The sequence below is a fragment of the Elephas maximus genome, chromosome 8 (assembly GCF_024166365.1).
Source record: "Elephas maximus indicus isolate mEleMax1 chromosome 8, mEleMax1 primary haplotype, whole genome shotgun sequence".
In the NCBI taxonomy this organism is placed as follows: domain Eukaryota; kingdom Metazoa; phylum Chordata; class Mammalia; order Proboscidea; family Elephantidae; genus Elephas; species Elephas maximus.
Window position 1 is genome coordinate 88,274,707 of NC_064826.1, and position 22,946 is coordinate 88,297,652.

Below are 22,946 nucleotides of genomic sequence, written 5' to 3' on the forward strand. Positions count from 1 at the left end.
TGGTGGAAGTTAGCAGCAGGGAGGGAGAAGGTGCTTGTTCTTCTTTCTTTTCTCTTCTCCTTGTCCTTGTCGCTGCGATTGGAGGCTGGTAGATTGAGATGGAGCCAGTGCTCCCCTGGGCAGCCTGATTGCCTCCCGAACCATCCTGCTCCTTGAGCACCGAGCATGTTTGCATCCGGCTTATATCGCAGGACCTACCACCGCTGGGGAGAGAAGGCACCCAAGGAGGGATTATGAAGGTTCTCTTTCTCTTCACTGTCTTTTCCAATTCGGAGACTTGAGACTGAGCGCATCTTGGACAGTGCTGGAGGGTTCAAGAGATAACACCTTTAGGTACCAAACAATCACTTTTTAAAAATCCACCAACACAGAAAGGGGGAAGAAGCTGAGAGAGAGATCTGAAGGTACCTCTTTTTCCCAAACCCTAAGGATAGTGATTCGCTTTTGCTTCCTTTGAAATGGACCAAGTGATCAGACTCCCCCAGGCCGGTAGGCAGACATAGGTGGCAGGAAAATAAATCATTCTGATGGCCAGGGAGAGAGAGGTTGGTGGTGGAGAAAAATCTACATAGAAAACAAGAAAGGCCGACCAAGGCGCAAGGGCAGAACTCCATCTCTGAGGCATCAAAAGGGGTTTGGGTTGTAAATGAGATAGTCTCCATCGTTCACTAGCCCTAAGCATGTCTTACAGATAGAGATGCTATTTTGGAAAATGTGAGGTTTTTCAGTTTTCTTGCTTTTATTCCAAACAAAGCTCTGAAGGAAGTCTGGGCACGATCAATCTTGCTCACCAAAAGCCTTGACAGCTTCTGGCCCTTAAGAACACATTTCAGCTTCGAGCTCTTTCCAAGATCAAATGTGGCCGAGCAAAGAGGCAAGCAGGAAACGCAAGTAAACAAGGAAAACTGGTCTTTTTAAAGATAATTTTTAGCAGTGGAAAGGGTTAGAGGGGTGCTTTTAGGAAAGGTACTTTGCGGACTCTGGGATGGTGGCTTTTGGAATTTGCTTTTACCAGAAAGCCTGGAGAAGTTAAAGGAAGGGGACGCTGTGGAGAGGGAGCAACCGCTGCCCCCACATCGCTGAGGCTTTGTCAGGAGCTGCGTGGGTGAGAGCTTTCTGCCCGACTCATCGGCCTTAATTCAAACACCATCTGGAGGAAAACCCTTCCTCTGACTGCTCAACACTAAAATCTCCCCCAAATCTATTACTTTAACTCAGGAGATATTTTAATAAGGATTTCTTTTTAATATCTAAGAAGCTGGGGAGAGATCAATATTTTTTCTTTGAAAGCCAAAATGAATGTCTTCACTGGCAAGATATAGGAAATCATATTAGAATCTAATTTTAAAATCTTACCCTGAGGGAAGGAGGAACCTCCCAAACCATTCCTTCCTCAGCTAAAGGGTGGGTTTTAAACATAGGTTCAAAATAGTAGTATCCCTGAAAGATTTCTCTCCCTGGATGGATGGAAGATCTCTCTCCCTCTCTCCAGAGACACTATTCCTTATTTTCCCAGGTAATATTATGCTCGTCTCTAAAATGATTACTTAAAAGAAGACTCCTGTGTCTGCTCTGTGTGAACAACCAGAAAGGCGGAAGCTCCAGTTCTCACAAAGACTGGTTTCCTAGCCTCTGCATTTCTGAGGTGCGCCATATTTCAGGAGGGAGGTTGGGGGTGAGGGGAAGAAACCTATGACTTCCACAGACCAAACTCTTTATAAAGAAAAGGTATATATACACATATCAGGAGCCCCAGGACAGACCTGGGAAAGCACCTCTGGGTGTGAGAAAAACACCCAGCTCTCTACAAGCGCCTGGTTTTGCATCTTCGAGAGCCTTTTTCTTTTTCCTAAAACGTAAGGAGGCTCCCTAAAGGCAGCTCCAGCAGGCCCAGAAGGTACCCAGAAGTGGCTCCAGTGCCTGTTTCTAAGGATCATCTAAGGGAGCTTTTCAGGGTGGAGATAGAGGCCATGATGATGGATATTTTGGATTGCAAACAAAATGGCGACATTATTCACCTCTGTCTCTGAAAGATACAATCCAGGGAGAAGGGAGGTTTATTTCTCACATCAGATGCTCCCGATTTCCCGATGCAGGCAGCTCCTTGCTTCTAGTTCTGAGTGGGGATGCAGATCTGAGGTTTGCATTTTCTGAATTTGGTGCCTTCTCTGAGCAATTCCTTAATCTGAAGATGAAAATATTTCCCTCTACTGTGTCTGCATTTGCCTTTGCCGGCCAGTCTGTAGGCACCTTATCTTAAATCCAGAAGTGGAAATGTAATATTTAGCTCCTGTAGCATCAAATGAAAGAAGTACTTATAAAATTGCATTTTTATTAGAAAGATACCAATCTCCTTTCTCTCTTCTCCTCCCTCTGGGGCCATAAAAGGGAAGCCGGGAGGGAAGAAGAAATAAATCCAGTAGATGCCAAGTACTAAATTCCGGGAGGAAGCCGATGCTGCGATTCTGGCAGCCCAAGGAAGGGCTTGGGAGGCTCCACTGAGCTGAGCCTCTGTTTTTGCTGAGGACTTGGGTGAGCCCCGGTCCCTTCCGAACTGCCTTGCTTCCAGCGGTGATTTTTGGTGCGATTCTTTCCTCCTGGGGCGATAATGGACCGCAGGGAGGACTCCAAGAAGTCCGATTGCTCATGGAAGTGCTCGGTATCCCTCGCAAGGCTGGATATTCCCGGATGAAGGCGTGGGCAGGTCAGCTCTGACCTGAGGAAGAACGTGGAGAAGAGGTTTGACCTGGCTTACCCCCTGCAGGGCCGTGAGGGCACCTGTGCGTCCCCCACCGCTCCTCTAGCCGGCCGCCTTTGTTTCTCCGGCACACGGCGCCGCACAGCCCCTATGCCCTCGGCAGGCCTCGGCGGCAGCTGGGAACCAGACAGCCCAGCTGGGCCGGCCGCAGGCCGTTTCCAGAGCTGCCGCCGCCAGTCGCTTCAGCCGCTTTTCCCGAGAATGCGCGATGCTCCAGGCCCGCCGCCTGGCCAGGCCCCACGCCAGAGCCTGCTCCGGCAAGCGGAGGGCCGCTGCGGCCTGCTAGCCTCCGCCTGAATTCCGCGCAGACCCCCGTCTTCGGCCAAAGAACCCCTTTGGAACATGGATATTACTCAGAATAAAAACTTTATTTTTTTGTTTTGTTTCTCAGAATGTGAGCAGCAAGGAATGTAGAACTCTCAAAACAAATTAGCATTTTTCACAGACTGTTTTTTCAGTTTCGCCGGATGTTACGAATCTAAATCACTGTTTTCAAAAGCTGGATCCTCTCAAGTTTTATTGCATCATTACCGTTTTTATAAAGGAACTATATTTCCCTTTCAAATAAATTTTCTATGTACGCCAATACACCATTGAACAAAAGGCCCAAGAAACCTTCTGAACAATCAGGGTACAGAATTTCTTTAATATAAATACGAACGGGTGGGGATAAATAATATTTAAAACTTAGATTATTCAATGCTTGCAAAAAAAATATAAATAAATCTGACTGTTCACCAGCATACACACACGGAAAGACGTACACTTAGTCATCCTTGCACAGGGAGCCCCTGTTTCAAAGCGCCTTTGATTTTTTTTTTCTCGTTCTTTAGAAGTGCAATTAACAAAAATCTAAAAATTAAAAAAAAAGTAATCGCTTCCCCTCGGGAACCATAATGTACGAACAAATTCACATTGAAGAACTCGGCTAGAAAATTTGTTCATATACCCTGTTTCTGATCGAAGAGTGGAGAAGGTAAAGGGTGCAGGGCCGGCGGCCGAACGAGGGGCGGAAGGAGATAAATATCGCTACTGATACTGACAGCCATTCCAGCAACCAAGATTGCTACGTCACATAAACTATAAAAACGCGTTACGGAAGAAAACAAAACGGGGGGGGGGAGGAGTGAATAGAAAGAAGGGCGGAGGAGAAGGAAAAGGGAGGCGCATGAAGAACTTTAAACTGGAAAAAAAAAAAAAGCAACTTAAGATGAAAGGTGGGGGGCTCTCCTGGCGCGCAGCTCCTGGCCCACCATCACAGGTGGGTGAGCTTGGGCGCTTCCTGAATTCTTCCCTGAGAAGGATGGTGGGCGGTAAGGTCCGTGTAGGTGGGGTGTGGCTCCCCTGGCCCCGGCCCGTGGTGGTGGCCGCTACCTAACGGCCCGGCGCCCCCGTAGTCCATGGCAGCCGAGGCGGCGTGGGGGAGGTGAGTCAGGCCAAAGAGGGCCGGCCCGGAGTTGCTCATGGGTTCCACATAGCTGCCCCCCACGAAGACGGGGCTTCCCTGTAGGTGTGGGGTCCCATAGCTGCCGTTGCCCTGCAGGCCATGCGCATGAGGGTCATAGTCGGGGGTGCCGCTCGCCCCTGCCGGTGTGTAGCGCTTCTGTGGGGGCGGTGGGGGTGCGCAGCTGGGCAGGGGCGCGGGGTAGGAGGCAGGGGGTAGCCCGTAGGCGCCCTGGGGAGGCTTGGAGAAGGACGGGGGCGACTGGGGCTCATACGGGACGCTGTTGACCAGCGAATGCATAGAGTTCAGATAGCCACCAGCGCCTGGCGGCACAGGGCTGCGACTAGGGGACTGGCCCCCCGACGACGTCAGCATGCCCTTGCCCTTCTGATCCTTCTTGTACTTCATGCGGCGGTTCTGGAACCAGATCTTGATCTGGCGCTCGGTGAGGTTCAGCAGGTTGGCCATCTCCACGCGGCGCGGCCGGCACAGGTAGCGGTTGAAGTGGAACTCCTTCTCCAGCTCCACCAGCTGTGCACTCGTGTAGGCCGTGCGTGCCCGCTTGGACGACGCCTGGCCTGGAGGGCTCTTGTCGCCGGCGCAGCTCTCGCCTGGAGGACACAAGAGAGAGGAAGATGGAGTTAGGGGCTGCCAGTGGCCCCGCCTTTCCCGCCCCCCTCCACCCAGCCCAACCCCTTCTTCCTTCCTCCAGGTCCCACAGATCTCTCCGTGGGTCAGAGCCCAGAGTCGGGGGTGGAGGTCAGGAACAACATGCTGTCCTCTCTCTTGGTGGGGTAATAGCTCTCCCTTCACTGAAAGGGCAAACCACAGGCTTCTCCAAGGGCCAAGGGACAGAAAAAGCAGAACCCCCAAGTTGCCCCCTCCCATTCTCTTCCTGGAGTTATCACTTTTTGCCTTATTTACTGATGGCCTTTGGGCCTGACTGCAAGCTCCCTGTGGGCAAGTCTCTCCATTTTCACAGTAACTGGAATGTGGAGTTCCTCATATAAGGCCAAAAAATCTTTCCCTCTCTCACTGCCTGACTAAATGATTAGACAGTTGCTTCAACTAGCCACTCATTTATATCTATCCAGAGGAGATGGGCAGAATGGAAACCTCAACCTGAAAGGTCTTCTCTGCCCAAAGGAAGAAATCCCATTGAAGTAATCCATCTCCAGAGGGGAGGACCAGGGCTCTGATGCTGGGTCCTATTAGGGTTCCCACGTCATCAAGCAGCCTGGCTCAGGTTTACACCAGAATCTTGTACCCTTCCATCCTCCTTGATCCCCCAAAAGCCTGGCTCTGGAGGGTCCAGATGGTCAGGCTCAGAGCAGAGCACTAGCAACCGGAGAAGGCAGTGGCCAAAATACCCAAGATGCCGGCAAGGCTGAGGTGGAGCCTTTCCTCCACTGAAGGCTGGATCCAGGAGGCGCATGTGGTTCCCATTAGAATGACAAGCCTGCATCCCCTCCCCCAGGAGATCCCAGGCTGCCTTCAGGGTACTAAGTCCGAGCAGGGCCTATCCAGAGGTAAGGCAGCCACTCCATCTACTGGAGCAAAAATAAGCTCTGATTATAGGCAAGACATTGATTCTGACTTGGAGAGTGATTAGTTAGTTCTTTTATTCTGCCACATTGCAGTATGGAGAGGGTGTCACTCTCTCATTAAAATGGAGGAGCTGAGTTAAAAAGAGAGACAGTGGAGTTCAGCTTGGCTCTGCCTAGAGGGCTAACTCCAAGAGTGAAACAAGAAGAGGTCTCAACCTGACTAGGGCCCCGCTTGCCCTTGAAGAGTTTCACAGAGACCCCTATCAGTTCCCTCTCTGGGGGTTCCTGGCTCACAGGCCTGGCACCTCCCTAGTCACAAAGACTCTGGAAAACTTTGGGGGGGCTGGGGCAGTGACGTCCCAGAAATGCTCCAGCGCTCCCAGACCATGCTGGCTGTGGCTGAAGGTGGCTTGGGAGCCTGGAAGCCAGACCAGGGGACTGTCCTCCAGAAGACACCGCTTTACCTGAGCTGGAGCCGCTGGTTTTCTGCTTTGTGTTTTGCCGCGACTCCTTCATCCAGGGGAAGATTTGTTTGGCCACGGTGGGCGAGTTGAGCAGGGGGCTCTTGGCCGCGCTGGCGGGGGCGGGGTTACTGCTGCCATTCTGAGGCGGGGAGACCGAAGAAGGGGGCGGGGGCGCGGCAGGGACAGGCGCAGGAGGCTGCGGCGGGGGCTGAGGCGGTTGTGGGGCAGGGGGCGCGGCCTGGGGCGGTGGCTGGGGCAGGGGAGGCTCGCCCAGGCCTGGGGGCTGGCTGGGCGGACCGCTCAGGGTGCGCAGACAAGCTTCGCTCAGCTCGTGCGCCTTGGGGTGGCCCCCAGCGCTGGCGGGCGACTGGAGTGAACAGGCGGGTCTGTGGTACTCGCCGTCGGCGCCCAGAGACGCGGACGCCGGGTACGGCTGCTGGCTGGCATTATAAGCGAACCCGTTGGCTGCCGGGTAGGGGTAGCCACCGTAGATCGCCGAGCTGTCGTAGTAGGTCGCTTTTTGCATCGCGTTGTTTCACGATCCAGATCGCACACTCTGACAGGGGCTTAACACCCGTGAGGGCGCACATTGGCACGCCCCCGCGGTCACGTGACGCTCCGCCGCCAATGGCCGCCCCGCGCAGACCTGGGGGGCGAGAAGAGCAGCGCGGTGAGGGCTCGGCGCAAATCCATCTTACTCTCAATAGCTAAGTGACATGAAAGCCATAAAAGAAAAAGTGGTCAGCAATATTTAGCAGCACGACTTGGCCCCGGGCGCAGGGAGCCAAGCTATAAAAAGCCGCTGGAATTTACTGGCAGCTACAAATATTTGCTTAACTTGCGTCTGGAGTTGGGGGGTTTTCCGGGCAAAAAGGAGAGTGAGTGAGGGCTGGAAGCCGAGCCTCGGGATATGGGATCCAAAAGGAGAATGCTCCGACAGGCTGGAAAGGAACAGGGTTGGGATCCTTCTTTTTCAGGGGAGGGGGAACTTGGGGTGTCCCTTCTTCTCTCCTCCTTCACCTTGTCCAATGGCCCCGCGACTGCTTCCTCTCTGGGGATTTTGGAAGAGGGGCCCTCGAGACGGCAATCAGGGAGCCTGAATCGCCAATTTTTTCTCCATCCCCTCACTTTAGGTCTTCTATTTGCCAAAAGACTCCTAAGCCCAGTGACTTCCCATCCAGACCCTTCTTGGACCTTCCTGCCCCCAAGAGAGGTTTGCACAAAACCTTTTCAGCCAGCTGCCCTACCTGACCCTGCTGGAATTCAGAAGCCCAGCTTGTCAGGCATTTAATCTACCTTTGTGAGGGGATATGACCCACCTCCTCCAAATGAGCCCCTCGTGGCTAAGAGGGCAGAAGGAAAAACTTTGGATGGAATAGCATGCAGGAGCAGGCACAACAACACCTCTGCCCCAGCAAATCACAACTCAAATTGAGGAGAGCACTCTACTTTCTCCCACTATTTCTCAGGCACATCCCAGCAAGCATCCACCACCTCTTTTCCCTAGTTACAGAGGTCCCTCCTGCCTTGGACTTTCTGAGGTGCTGTTATTCAGGGCAACTATCAAATTCTACCTGTTAAAACATGATGGATTAGAGGAAAAAAACAACCCACCAGGAACCTGAAAAACCAGCGTTCATCTCCATGACCACGGCTTGAACTCTCCTTCCAACTTAACGATAATAGGTTCTGTCTTAGAAACTGCTATGTAATTTGATGTATGGGGGTCATTTGGCTCCGGACGAGGGATGGAAGCACAAGCCATAAAATCCTGCCAGAGTTCCCTGATCTTTGTGTGCTGTTGTTGTTATTTTTAACTTGGATTATTTACCTGCTTCAGAAACAGCCAGTAAAGGGTAACGCTGGAAGCCTAAAAAGCAATTGGAAGCCTTCTCAATCGTCTTTTATTTAGAAATCAGTTTACAGAAGTGAAACCTGTTTTCTTTTTATTTTCAGCCTTTGCATGGTCAATGTCTGCTTCTCAGCTCAGAAAAGTTCCCTATGGGTTCCATATATCCTCTCTCACACACACTTTCCCTCCTTCAGAATGTTAGTCCCTCTGGCCATCAAAAACAATTATAATCACAGGTTCAAGAAGAAAACAGTTTATACTTCATGTCCCAACTATATGTATTTGAATCCTAGAATTATTCAGGTTTTTCAGGAAACAGCAGATACTTTGCTAACTAGAAAAAACATAATGTAATAAACATCTACCAATGCATGATTATAATTTTGTTTTTAATAATGGACTTCTTTGGATTTCATTATTAAACCAACACTCTGACCAACATCTGGAAACCAAGCACAAAAAATTTTCCAGAACCTCAATTAAATTTACAGCATCCCTTATCCAGAGTTCTTGGGCATGATCCTGAGTCCTGGAATATTGTTTCTCTTTTGGATATACAGAACTACAGATACCATGACTGAAAGCAAATAAAGGATAAAATAAAGTTTTAAATGGAATAGCAATTTAATGTCTCAATTTCCTGTTCTTTTACCGAAAACAGCTCCTATTACATTTGGCAGTGTTAATGTCTGCCATTATAAATTTTTTAGATACCAAGCTTATGTAAAATAAAACGTCATGTTAAGAAAATTACTTCAGACACTTGAACAGCAAAATATCAGATAAAAAAATTAAGTTCATTTTGAACGTGCAATATTTCAAGTGACCTGCTAGTCCATTATCAGAAGCTACACTGGCCTGATGCTTACTGAAGCCTTTTCATCAAGTTGTGCATTGTTTTACAAAATAACAAAAACATGTCTAAAAAACAAAGAGTACAGCACAGCTCCCATAAATTTAAAATATGAATTCACCTCTGAAATCCCACCAAAGCCTTTCCTATTGTTTGAGGTCAGCAGACAACCACCTTGAGACCCACACAACCTCCCCCAACCCAGCCCCCAAAGTTTGTAATCTAGTGAAGAAGTTGGTTTCCCAGCCAGGAAACTTTGCTTTGTACACCACAAGCAAGGTCTGGGGAGGAATTGTTTTGCAAGGATCTGTTTCTGGATAATAAACCCTGGGTCTAAGAGCTAAAGAAGAATTGAGGAGGCTAAACTGAGTGCAGGAAGCTAACCTATTGTCTTGAAGATCTGCCCAAATTCAACCTTCTTCCTTAATACACCGCTCCCTCTTGCCATTCTCTCCCGTTCCTCAGCCCGTCATCACCCGGAGTCCAAGGAGAAACATAGGGAAAGAGCCCCTGCATCCCCTCTCCCACTCTGCTCTATACCTCCCAACCCTAGAAAAGTTGAGGCTGGGCTAGGGGAGAGAGAAGAGGTGGGGGCGGGGATGGGAAAGCGGCCTGAACTCGAAGTGTAAGGGTATCAGTCACTGCCGGGAAGGAAGCTCCGGCTTGTGAACTCTTCTTGAACCGAGATTTAAGTCTGCAGCCATAAATCACCGAGACATAAACTCCGCCATTCAGCGCTGAGAGCGGCCGGTTGTGGCCCTGCTTACCTTAACTTCTGACGAGCGCCGCGAGCGCAAGATCGGGTTCGGACTCCGGTCCCCGGCCCGGCTTGGTGGCCCAGCCGGGTCCCCTCGGCGCAGGATGGTCACCGACCCTCAGCATCAGCCGAGACGGCAGACGGGAGGGAGACCCCGAGGCCCGAACGTCGCCGCGCAGAGCGTGGCCGCCTCGCTGCTCCGGCACGGCTTGCCCAGGGCGGACTGGGGCGGCTTGGACCCCCCCTCCCACCCACCCCACCCACCCACCCCTCCCTCCCCCACACCCCCGCCCCCTGCCCTTCCCGAGGGCAGCAGCCGCGGCCCGGAGATAAGCGCTAGCGCGGCGCGAGGCTCTGCCTGGGCTAGTGGCACAGACTTGGGTATGTTTCTTATGAATATTACACGCGGAGCAGCGTCTGGTCGGGGGGTGCGGTAGGGGGTGCTGTGGGCGGGCGGGAGGGGAGGCCAAGGCGGCTGGGGAAGCTCGGGCCGGTGTGGGGGGATGGGGGCTGAGGCAAGGGGAGGAACAGGGGAGAGGGGGGAGCGCAGCGGCGGCAGGAGGAGGGCAGCCTCCCCCACCCTCAAACGCCCTCCCTTTCCTCGCTCCTAGGCGTCACTAAAGTCCAGGAAAATTATGCTAATGAGGACAAACGGCTCTCACAAAGGGGCTCCGGGCTCTGTTTCTTAGGAATCTGTTTGAGATCCACATAACCCTCTGCCCTGGACATCTCCAGTTGTGGGGCAAAGGGAAACAGTGCCAGGAGAAAGGAGTTCTCCAGACTTTGGACACTTAACTTGCCTGCCACCCCCAGTTCAGACACCCCAAAGCCAGTCTTGGAATGGCTGGGATAGGGCTTCCTTTTTCCAGAGCCCTCCCAAAAAGCCACCCTGCGCTGCCTTGGGTCATATTTTTAGACATAAATTGGTTGAAATCATGGCAGCCAGGAGGGAGATGCTCAGAGGGAGATGCACGTTGGTTGGGCAGTGGAATCAGATGCTCTAGGTGCAGGTAGACACCAGGGCGCATAGGACCTAAGTCTCTAGCCCTCTCCTGCCCATTTCACAGCACAGCCACACAGCTCACAGATAAAGCTCTGACCCCAACATAAACTGACACCCATGATATGTTCGTCCGTAATTAGTGGGGTGGGGGACCCTGAACTGAGCAGAGGAAAAGCTCGTTTGCCCAGTAACATCACCATAACTTTAAGGAGGATGGTCTTTCTCCCTCCCCAAGCCTCCCTCTGCTCCCCAGGTTCAAAAGCCCACTCTGCAAGGGTAGTGTGTGGCAAAGAGAGAAATGGAGCTTTCATGCAATTCCAAGGCGTCAACGGCCGGTCCTTCTCAAAGGAAGGTGTTAAAAATATAAGCAGTATGTTTAAACTGTCAGGGAGCCAAAGTGTCACCTTAAAGCAAAAACAAAGCCAGGGGAAAAGGCAGAAATCAAAAAGCACTCTGGGCCAGGGTGGCCTCATGCATACCAATGGTTTTTGTCATTTATGGCTGGGCAAGATTTATGACTCGGCGCCCCAAAGCTGTAAACAGAGCACAAAACAGCAAACACTTGCTCCTTATGGCATATTGCGGCGGCACAACATGAAAGGGGGAGTCGGGCCGCGTAGGAGGCGAAAGCCGGCAGCAAAAATCCGCTCGCCGGCATTTTTCTTCAAACCAGCCTGGTCGGATGTGGCATGCGAAGAAAGAAGGCGTGGGTCAATAATCAACCCTCACTTTCTCCTCCAAACTGCTGACTCGACTGTGGCCGCCTTCTCTGTTAAGCCAGCTGCAGGGAAGGCCAGCTCGCCCGTGAGAACCTGCCAGGGGAGGGGACGGTGCCGGCCAAGGAGGCCGAGGGCACCGGAGCCAGGGTTGGGGTGCCTGGGGCGCATACGTTTTCATCGGCGCGCCCTAGTGAACCACACCCGGCAAAACCCGGGGACTAGGCCCGCTGCGTCGCGGGAGCGGAGGGGGACCGGGGTTGGGAGTTAGAGCTTGAGCCTCCATCGCCACAGACTAGGTGCCTCCGGGGCGGAGCGCAGCAGCCGTATAGAAGTGGGGCTCCCACCTCAAGACAAGAGTCCGGCATCCTGGCACTCAGACACCTGGTTGCCCCGGCCTCAGGCCTCTCTGCTAAAACCCAAAGGACTCGCTTTGGAGCAAGCTCGGGCGAAGTGATTTTTAAAATTTCGAAATGGTTGGAGGTTTTTGTTTTGTTTGTTACTGTTTTATAAGAAAAAATACACTGCTTGTCGACTTTCACGGCTAGAAACTCCCCGCCGCCGCTGCCGCCGCGTTGCCCGTTCTGAACAAATCCCACAGCAGCTTTCCCGGCTCCGCCAAAGCCACGAGGTTTTCTTTTCTGAGAGGACGCTTTGGCTCCCCCAAATCCCCGCGCTCCCAGAAGTCTCGCCCACTAGGGAGTGGAAGAAAACATCTTCTCACCACTAGAAGGCTATTTGGAGCAGCGAAATGTGCCATGGGGGCCTTTCTACCCTTCACAGGGATCTCCTGTGAACATGTCTGAGAGGGCACGGGGGGCTCCAGGACTCTGTGCAACCGAGGAAGAAGGTGAGGAAAAATTGTTGGCGGGAAGAGGCGTCAAATTATTGTGGAACTACACTTGCCCATGAGGGCGAGGCTGGGACTTTGAGGGTAGAAAGAAACCAGCTCTTTTTATAGCTCTAGTTTAGCTATAATGGGGTAGCTTTGGCTCTTTCCTGGGAGGAAACACAACTTCCTTTCTATAAACACAACTGACTTCTTCTCACTGTGCATGCTTTTCTACAGAACTAGCTCCAGAGTTCATCGTTAGGTATTTATTCCGCTTGCTGGCAGTAAAGCGACAATAAAAAGATGCCTCTAACAAACCTCCGTTCCCTGTCTCATTCTTTCTAGCGAAACTATATTATTTATGAGTCTTTAACTGGGTCAAAAATGAGCCAGAACTGGGTCATAAATCATATGAAATGCTGACAAGTAATTGAACAGCAATTAAAGCTTACATTTTATTTCCAAGGGGTGTTTTAGAGCACTTGAAACGGCCTCAGTTAAACACGGTTACCGCTGAGGCTGGCAGCAGGGGGGTGGGGCAAAAGCGGCCCTTCTGTTCTGGGGAAGCAAAATCCCACTCAAGTAGGGAAAGCCTGGTTTGATTTTTTTTTTTTTTCTTTTTTCATGTGCAGAAGGAAAATACTATTTCCAAAAAAAAAAAAAAACTCCGCAGTGGGGGCAAATCCGATCCCCGATTCCTTGCAGGTACCCCTTCCCCTACTCTAAGGAGCAGAGGAAAGCAGAGCTTCCTCTGCCTTCCTAAGGAGTTCCCACCCTTCCTGGGGTGTGGGGTCCCCAAAGCTCTATTAGCTCGGGCTTTCCCAATAATTTGGAAACACGCAATTTAACTCTCATCTGCCTCCGTCCTGGCTACAGCGCCTTTTCAGGGGCTTTGAAGCTAGAGATATGTCTGCCTCTGCTTCATGCGGACCTTCCTCTGGACGTCGCTCCAGCCCCGGGAGCACCAGCTAGTCCTGAACTCTCCAAGGCGGTCGGGGCGTGAGAAGGGACGCCCAGGCCGTGCGCGCACTGATAAAGCCAGACATCCCCAAACCCAGCCTCGGCTCGCTCCTTGCTCTGTCTTCCTAAGGTTAGAATAAGCGAGGCTCCGGCTTCCAGCACGCCTACTTCCAGCCCAGGTCCCTTTGAGATCTGAACTGCCCTTCTCCACCCCTCCCCGGCAGAGCTTGCTAGCGCACGGGGAAACAATGGCCCGCCTCTGCGTCCGGCTCCTTCGGTCCCGCGTGTGGGGAAGTGCTCCCTGCAACTCAACACTGAACAAAGTGGCCCGAAAGATCATCGATAAGATGGCAGCGCATCTGCACACTCATCGATTTCCCTCTCCCAGTTACTCCAGCTGCCCAGGTCAGCCGTCACCCTCCATCCCGGCCCGCCGAGAAACCGCGCCAACCGGGGACAGCTTCCCCTTCTCACCCATCCAGTCCCTACTTGTCCTAGACGTCCTCGCCCGCCCTGCTATCGCTGCGCGGGGTACCTCGGCCCGCGCCAGCGCTTCGGGACCCTCTCTTAGCCTGGGGATCAGTTCCTGGGACTCCAGCCCTGCCCCGTTGCAGTGGACAAAGCCACCCGCGTGCTGGAGGCCGCGGGCCCACCTAGTAGCCCCCAAATACCCCTTCTTTACGCCTCCCAACACTTTCCAGGGAATTAAACTCAGAGTCTGAGGCGCTACTGGTGATCTCTCAAATGGTTTCGGTTCTAAAATGAGAAACAAAGGAAGAGAGGGACTGAGAGTCCCGTCCGCGAGTCTGGGTCTCCTTGCCTGACCTTTGTCTCTCGCAGCCATAACTCATTCTAGATATGAACAATCAACGGAAATACCTTAAAATAAATTCCATCCTCCTCGTGCGGCCTCTCGTCCCATCAGCTAGCTTGCCCAGAACCGCTCCATGAGCGCCGAAAACTGCAACCTGCTCGGAAAGCGCTCTCCGGAGGAGAAGGGAAGGAGGAGGAGGAGGTGGGTGTGTGGGGGTGGGGGAGAAAAAGCGCTCGCTCAGTACAGAATCTAGAAAAACGTAATCACCGGCGAAGCCCGCCCGGGTCTCCGCTCCAAGTGCCACAATAATGCGCTGTATTATGTGCTCACGTGGTCATACGTCAACTTAAATCCTTTTATTTGAAATAGAGAATCACTGAAGGAACTAGATTTCCAAGCAGAACATTTAGCTTTGAGGGAGGGGAGGTGGAGGGTCTTGACCAGGGACCGGGAAGAGTTTTGTCTCAGGCAAGGGGAAGATGGGGGGGAGGGTGGGTTTCTGGTTCCCCTCCCCCACTTCACCAGGCCGCTTATCTCCGCTTATATTTCTTTAAACACACTCCAAACACAAGGGAACAGCAGTGCTGTCCATATTCTCAGAGTCCACTTAACTTTGCTTACAGCCTCCCACCCACAAACAGGCCAAATCCAGCACACCCAGGCACCCCAACTTCCTCTGGCCCACTGGCCAGTCCATCAAAAGGCAAGGCTCCGGCCCTATCTCCATTAAAAAAAATCCAGGAACAACTGGCCTGCTCAGTGGCCCCCCTCGCAGCCTGCCATTGTATGGAGTTTGCTAACACCCACACCATACACCACAGCCGCTGGAGAAACTAAAAAGGCCTATAATTACCTGACAAAAGGGTAAAGCACCTCCTTCAAGTCCAGTTGGTTTTGGTGAATGAGAGCCCACTAGGAAGGATGTGCTTGGCTCCAGAGTGGTGGGTCAGGATTTTGCAAAATCTAGAGGGACCCAGTGCCCTGCCAAACCGTCGCTTATGCATTTCCTCAGTGCATAGCTGAGTGATACAAGAAATTATAGGTTTCTATAATTTTTTTAATGATGAAAAATGTAAGGGGAAATGATCTAATTGTCTCCGCAAGAGAAAAAAATCAACCTTCGATGGTGTCCCTTGAGTTAACCTACAAGGCAACCTGGGACCCTCTCCACAGGTGGGTCCGTCCGCCCTCCCCTAAGATACCCCGTTGTCCACCAGCAGAAACTGAATGGGATCAACTCTGCTCAAGAGGGACCTGGCTGAAACAAATAAGCCCTCCCTCCCTCCCCTGCCCCCAGGTTCCACCCCTACTCCTGCCTTCTGCTTGTTGACATTGCCCTCTGATTTCAACACTTTACCCTCTTACAAGTTACCTAAAAAGTTCTTCTTTTTAGGCCTTAGTTTCTGAACTTTGGGAGTGCTCTGGGGCCCAGGAGATCCTTCTGTCTCACTCTTTTTTTCCTTGAGTGGGTCTTCAGCCTGCTCTCCCTAAGTGTGAGGACTCACTTGTAGCAGCTTCCCTCCCCTTCTCCCCTGAAGGGGAACAGAAGAGGCCTAAGAAGAATGTAAGCCCCTCAGGAAGGGGGCCTGGTTATAGGGGTGTCCAAATAAGAAGAGCAATAAAAGAGGAGGAGACCTCCACCACTTGGAAATGAGCCCTGGCCTAAGCTGATGGCAGTATTCCAATGAAGTTTTGTCTGTGACATAGCTGGGAGAGGACCTCTTCGTGAACTTTCCCAGCTCTGACCTAAAGTCAGAGGCCCCCTGCCCCCCATTCCAGCCAGCCTCAAGCTAGAAAGCAAGGCCACAAAGTGAAAACCTGCCTTTCCCAGGTTTGAGGGATGAGGGACAGGACCAAAGGCTGATTTCCAAAAAGGACTCTTCTGTAGCCCAGCTTACTCACCCTTACTGTCCTCTTGCCGCCCCCCCCGCCACCCAAATCACTCACAAGGACCTCTCTAAATATCCAAGGAAAGGGCCTGGAGTAGTGCTGAGTTGCTGGCAAACTGCCCCACCACCACCACCAAAGTTCCTGCAAAGGCTTCAACCCAAAGATGAGAAGGGGCCGCCTTCAGAACTCTCAGAACAGTCCGGTGCAAACCAAAACTATTAAGGCCATAAATCAATAGAGGTCATTGGTACTGCTACAGAGAAATGCCTTAACGCCAGCAAGGCCCAGGGCATCTTTGCTCCAGTCTGGAGCCTCCTGGCCTCTACTAACAGCCCAGTTAATGCTCTAACTGCTGTTTAACAATTGATGACTTGGGGTAAGATGAGGTGATTTGGTGGGATGAGAAGGGAGAATCTGAGGAAGTCAAAGGAAATTTCAACAGCTTCCCTAAGGCAGAGCTTGGGCTGAGCAAACCTAGCTCCCTGAACTGCCTTGTCCAGCCACCTGAGGAACCAGCAGCTGAGAGTCCTCTTCCTTCATCCTCTCTGAAATCCACTTTCCTAGAGCAAGGCTGTGACTGTTTTTAAACCCAGTTCCAGAGAATAAGAATAGAGAAGCTCTAGCACCTGGTCCACAGGCTGGGGAAACTGAGCTGCCAGTCCCCCTCCACTCACTACCCAGTCCTCAGCTTGGCCAGGGCTGGGGAGACATGCAGTGATTGAGGTCACCAGGGCCATAATAGGGGAAAGCTGGCTTAGCAGGAGCAGGTGACTAAGGATACAGACCTTTAGTCAATATTTGTAAAGTTGTTGGCAGATTAGATATATCTGTACTCAAACACTGCAATCTGATTTCTCTATCAAAAAATACACTTACCATTTTCCTCCCTTTAGTTAGCTCTAGTGATTTTTCTACTCAGCATCAGGTAAGGCTTTCTTAGCCCACTTTTTTTGTGGCAGTGATAGATCATTGTTTAACATGAGATATTTCCTGTGGGTGCAACTGCAGTGCAAATGAGCTTCAAGTTCTCTGGACACATGTGGATGTGTATATCATTTTATATTCATGGCTTCAAACTCCTGCACTATTTATATTTATACATGTGGTTCTGTTGTTTGCAGAGATGCAAACCATGTATACACACTGAGTTGCAAATTGCTGAAATGCTCCACCTATGCTTGATAGAAACAGATAAACATACAGTAGGAGAGAAAGTAACCCAGCCTTACTCTCACTCTGTTTACTTCATATCTGATAAAAAAAAAATTATTGTATCCAGGACACCAACCATATCAGCCTTAGAGAGCTACTGAATAGCATGTAGTAATTAATTAACAATCTGATATCTATCTGGGGGGCTAATTTTAGGGAAGACCGAGACTTAGAGAATAGAAAACAAAATCTTAGAGAAAATTTTTTAAAAAGAAGTAATTCCTGAAAAAGCAAAGCAAACCCATTCCTTCATACTCTCTTTACCAAGCTTTCAAAAGCTACTCTAGCAGCTCCCTCCCCCAAATAGGCACGTAATTTATGGATCTTTTACAAGGTAATAAACCACAGTAATTACCTCCCTGCATCCCAAACTAAGAGAACAAATTAAGCCAGAACTTGAAAAGAATTTTAAATAGTTTTTTTCTTGTTCTAAACAGGAGAAGAACACGCGGAGATCTAGAAAACCGGTGCTTTTCGCCTAGGAGGACCGCAGATCAGCACCAATAAATGAACTAAGACCTGCTGGCTGCCAAGGCCTAAACATTCGAAACACAGCAATTTCTCTCATGCCAAGGAAACACAAAACAATCTTTGAAACTGCAAGGTAGCAAAACAAGTTTCTTCAATGGAGATCTGGGTCTGACGACCATTTCTGAACTCACAGCCTCTGCAGCCACGGTTGTCAACACGGAGAGCGGCCCAAGCAGCGGCCACTGCGCCTGTGGCCTCCACTTGCTTTTGCCCCGCTGTTCTGTGTGGTGATTTGTTTGGGGCTTGTAGGAAGAAACAAACACCCCCTCCTCTGGCTTTCTCCCCATATCTTTGGTCTCTGCAAACGACCCTCGTGCACACCGCCGGCTTTGGTGGCAAACCTTTTGTCTGCCTGCAGCCCCACACTTCTCCGGGTGGCGTGCAGCTAAAGCCGGATAACTCCTCAGGAGTTAAATATTGACCAGAACCTCCTTCAAATGGCTGGGCTGCGGTTACTGTAGCCGGGGAGGGTAAACTCATTCCAATAGCTCGGTGCAAAGTATGGTGTGGCTAAGAATTTTGATGCAGCGCTTACCTCGAAAGAAGTTTAAGTCAGAACCAGGAATTGTCTCCAGCTCCAGGCGTACAGTGAATCGCCTTTTCCGGTGCCCAGGCGCTCTGCGGACAAATAAACAGCAAAGGGTGAACGGTGGCTGCAAAGGAAGGGAGTTGGAGGATCGGAATAGAACGCATGGACGGCGCGGGCGTCCGGGTGGCCCCTGGGGTGGCACGGGCACGGAGGAGTCGCCAAGGCACTCGTCCATGCAGCGCACTCATTGCTCGAAAGGTTCCAGTCTACAAATGGCCTGGAGATGGTAATTTATTTTTGTAAAATAAATACATACTCCATCTCCGCACCCACACTCTCTCCTTTTTCTTTCTTTTTTGGGGTGGGTGGGTGGGTGGGAGAGGAAAGGGGGAGGAAAATGAGGGAGGCGAGGACGGTGAAGAGGCAGAAGAAGCTTTGAAGCACTGCCGGCTCCGCTGGGAAAGCTCCTGGAGCACCCCAACTTGGGGAATGTGAATGCATGCTTTATTTTCTTTTGCTAACAAAGGGAAGCCTTGTCTGGGAGCATTCAATCACCGATTCTCCTGAAACCTCACTAATAGTGTTCATTTCTGTTGGCGCGAAATCAGACCCGGGCCAGGGGCAGTCTTGGAAGGTTTTGTCTTCTGGTTAATTAAGCCCTGGGCGCACTGTTTCTTGGTCCCAGTGGGCTGGCAGGATTACCACAGCACCCAATCCCTCAGAACGGACCAATTACAACTGCTGGACACTGGGAATGACACGGGAGCTGGGCAATACCCGTTCAGGGAGCCCCATCCAGCCCAGTCTCACCCAGGACCAACCAGCAGGCTCATCAACCTAATTCTGTTGCAGTCTCACCCCTCAGAATATTTGCAACCCTCTCCTGCTCTCTGACCAGCAAATTGTCATTGAGCAGTCAGCCAACCTTCTGGGGACTGAAACATTGGGAAAGGAGCAAAGAATTGTCCTCTGCACTGGGCCCTGGCTTTAATATGCTCTCCCGCTTCTCTGGGACTCTGTCTGACCAGTTGCTTCTATCCCTGCCACTGCCTGCTCCGTCACCCAGGCCCCAGGGAACCTCTTCCCATTCCAGCCTGCCAAAGCCAGCCCTCAGCTGACTGTCCTGTGTCCATGCAGTCCTGCTGGTAGTGCCAAGTAGGGCTACGAAATAACTGACAATCCCCGCACCCCTGGCTTTGGGCCCCCCCCCCAGCACCCAGCACGCTAAAAAGTGGCGGCAAACCAGCAACTGCTCTCTGCCACCACCTTGACCTGCAAGCCCCTCCCTCCACCAGACATTAGGACTGGAAATTCAGGCTGGGCCCCTTTCTCTTCTTCAAACGTGCTCTCTGTGTTCCCAAAGGGGGTGCCTGAGCTAGGTGGGGCTTGGCCATTCTGCACTCTGCAACTCAACTTGGCCCCAGAAAGATCCACTTTGCCACCATCCACTGCCTGTCCCCACCTCTTAGGAGTATTGTAATTATTATGGCTATTATTATTTGTTGCTATTTCCTTATCCTCAAGTCTAATATTCATGGCTGCTGCTCCTCATAAATCGTTCAGACTAATGAGTCACAGAGAGATGTTGCCTAGGTCTCTCCCTCTGCAATGGCCGGCGCCGCCGCCGCTGTGGCCTCTCTCCGCGTTTTTGGCGCTCGCCTGCTCCGTCGCTCGCCTGGCGCGGGTGATTTATGAACGCCGGGAAAATTGAACAAAGCCTCGCGCCGGTCCTATGGTAATCTCTGCAGCCTTCCCCAGTGTGAATCAGAACATTACCAACTGTCTGCGCATACGTCCCACTTCATCGCCAAAGCCAGGATGTGACCGCAGAAAATCTGAGCCAGAACTCACGTTTCCCCGGACGCGGTGCGCTCCCTGGAATCACAGAAACCCCGCGAAAAAGCCCCAAGACCCAGAGAGGGCCCGCCAGCTCCAGTGCTCCCCGGCGAAGGGCTAACTCTTGCTTTCCTGAAGGAGTTAAACGCCTTTGGAGGTAACTCTGAGAGTGTGTGTTTTTAAAAATCAAGTAGGAAGTTAGGGTCTCACTTCTGAGAGATTCATTCCTAGTGAGGCCCTGACGACTCGTTCCATTCCTGAGGATCCGCATTAATTATTTAATGAGTCACGTGACCCCAAAGATTACAATTTCAATATCTCCCTGGAACTGGCGCTACACCTTTATCTGCTGCAACCAGGGTCCTTTTTGCCTTTTTTAGTTCCCCAGGCCTCCTGAGCACGGCCACACTCTCCGATCCTGGGCAAGTTACTGCCATTGATGCCCTAGGGTGAGAGCCCCTCAAGCCTAGAATTAGTCATTTGGGCCTGTGAGAATTTTGGACAGTGGGAAGCCCACTGCTCTCCCAGGCCACGGATCTCAGTAGTCAAACCTAAGTGCCCTGACTAGGGCAGTTTGATTACATAATTTCCCAGGCCACTTTGCTGGTGAGTCAGGAAAGAACCCACCACTCTTTCCCCTACCCCCCACCCTCCCACCACACACCTGTGGTGGTACACTCAAGTGTAAGCCCAGATAAACATATCCGCTGCAGGCGGAATAGACTACAGCAGAGGAAAGATGCTCATGCATCTACCCCTATCCAGGATGAAACCAAAAGCTTTACTCAACCTATACACTCATTAACATAAAGAACATGGGGGGATCATTTCTCTGCATCAGTTACCTAATGCAGACTGAGCAGACTGAACCAAAAGGGCCACCATCTCTTCTGGCTGGGACATTCAATCTGGGAACCTCTTTCATCTCCAAAAATCAACCCCAGAATGAGTAGGTCTGGCCTCAGGGGTGGGGAGGACCTTTTATGCCATGAGTCTGGGGCCTTGAGAAGAGAAACTGAAGTTCCAAGCTAGATGTCCCAGACTGCAAGGTTTCACAGTAGCCCCAGCAGCCCTCCTGATGCTACCAAGGAGACAGAATACACGTTTCTTCCTCCTCGTTTTGTTCCCAACCCAGACTCTTTGAGACAGGAGGCAGTTATTCTTGGGCCAGTAGATAATATAGAGAAGGGGCAACAAGAGCAGTGACTGGGAAGGGTGAGCCTGTGTTCTCCAATGCAGGACCCCAGCTAGGCATACAGACATCAGGGGAGTGCAACGGAGGGCCTATTGCCTGCACAGAATCCACTCATTCAGACAGGAAGCCCCAGGCTTCTGTTTGCTACATTGATTTGGGGAGGGGGTGATTTCCTACAATTCCACTCTAAAAGAGTCACTGGATCTGTTTCTGTGTTAAAAGTGGGGGAGGGAAGTTAGCGGTGAGAAGAGCAGGAGAGTTTGGAAGCACGGGAGAACAGCAGACAGAGGGGAGATGGTGGCACCCATCACATAGGGAGGAGGCTGAAAGGCGGAGGGAATGAAGGCACCTTGGGACAGCAGCTTATAAAATCAGAGATGCTGTGAGAGGGCTCAACCTCCCCACCCCCCACATATCTAGGTATTTTTCCCATGAGCTTCATCCTGGGTATTAAGTACTCTACTATGCCTGTCACAGTTGAATTCCTGCTGTAATAAAACATTGGGTATATTGTAGATTTCAGTGAAACTAGGGAAGAGAGCCTGCAAAGTGGTATTTTTCTTCAAGGGGGAGAACGTTAAGTACTTAATTCAGACTGTGACCATTAAAGTGTCTTCTATCCGATTTAGGTTGATTTCAGAGGTTGACAAAAGTTTTATCTCCGAGTCTGCAACAGCCTGGGTCTGTGACTAAAGCAGACGAGTGTGTATTTGAGGGAGGGAGGGAGACAGGGAGAGAGAAGAGAGCACGTATAAGGGTCATTTTGGTAGGAGAATTATAGAGCTTACACAAAATACTGTCTTCAAAGGTCAAGGGTTTGAGGGGCCAATAGGGTTTGCTTAAAAAAAAAACAATTAATGAGATAGAAAATTTGTCCTCTGGGTGAACTCTTATGGTTGCCCTAGCAAAGGGCAGACATGCACAATTTTGAAGCACAAAGTGGTATTTTCTAAGATGTTATAATAAGTTCTCTTAAAGGCCAAATCTGAAACAGGCAAAACATTGAAAAAATGTCATAATCATTTATATCATTTTGATAAGTTTAGTTTTGCAAAATTTACCAATACATTAATAATCAAGACCACCCAGGGAAAAATGCTGTTTTGCCCTAGAATATTAGAAAAAACGATCTCAATCCTCTCTTCCTTTCCTGGGTAAACTATGAGCAAGTGAAAGAAAGTTACTCTCTTCACCACCTTCACCCTCATACAACTGTTCCTAGCATGAACCTAATGAACGCCCCTACACCCTCTCCTCCCCGCAAAGAAATATAAGCCTTTACCTGTAATGATGATAATCTGCCATGTGAGGTTTTGCAGTTTGCCACTCAATTTCCGAGAATCTAGACATTTTTTGAGCAGACAGCCAAGATGCTGTGTCTTTGCCTGAGATCACATTATTTGCAAGAAGATCCCTCGCTCCTCCACAGACTTTTCCCAGAGAATGCCTTTCAGAATTGCTGTTGAATTACAAAGAAGTATTTATTGTATGAGGTGATTAATGATTCTTGGGAAAATTGCTATTTTCAGCGTGATTTAATTTCGTTTTACAAGTGCATGTAGAAGGGGGAGGGTTAATAATTTTCAGCAGCATTTGCAGTGCCTCCAGAAATCCCTAGCACCCGTTCACACCTTATAAAATGCACTTTATGCCAGGTTCGGCGGCCTGACTTGGGAAGGCACACGGGTATTTGTTTGCGCCAGAGTTTTCTTTGGGAGGGATGGAGGTTCCTAAGAGACTGGTGCCCATCACT

General features: G+C 50.7%; 1 protein-coding gene across 5 annotated transcripts; it reads right to left on the minus strand.

The window, feature by feature from the left end:
* Positions 1-2,947: 2,947 nt before the first annotated feature.
* Positions 2,948-22,586, minus strand: HOXA3 (homeobox A3). 5 transcript variants are annotated; one of them, XM_049893788.1, is made up of 4 exons: positions 22,476-22,586; positions 18,169-18,251; positions 6,214-6,859; positions 2,948-4,813 (listed from the first exon to the last, which is right to left on the minus strand). In XM_049893788.1, exons 3-4 carry the CDS (start codon positions 6,737-6,739, stop codon positions 4,014-4,016), a joined length of 1,326 nt encoding a protein of 441 aa, XP_049749745.1. In that variant the 5' UTR covers positions 6,740-6,859; positions 18,169-18,251; positions 22,476-22,586; the 3' UTR covers positions 2,948-4,013. The 5 variants fall into 5 exon arrangements, with proteins under 5 accessions (XP_049749745.1, XP_049749743.1, XP_049749746.1 ...); XM_049893786.1 differs by lacking the exon at positions 22,476-22,586 and having other exon boundaries at positions 18,169-18,439; XM_049893789.1 differs by lacking the exons at positions 18,169-18,251; positions 22,476-22,586 and adding an exon at positions 14,066-14,207.
* Positions 22,587-22,946: the final 360 nt, after the last annotated feature.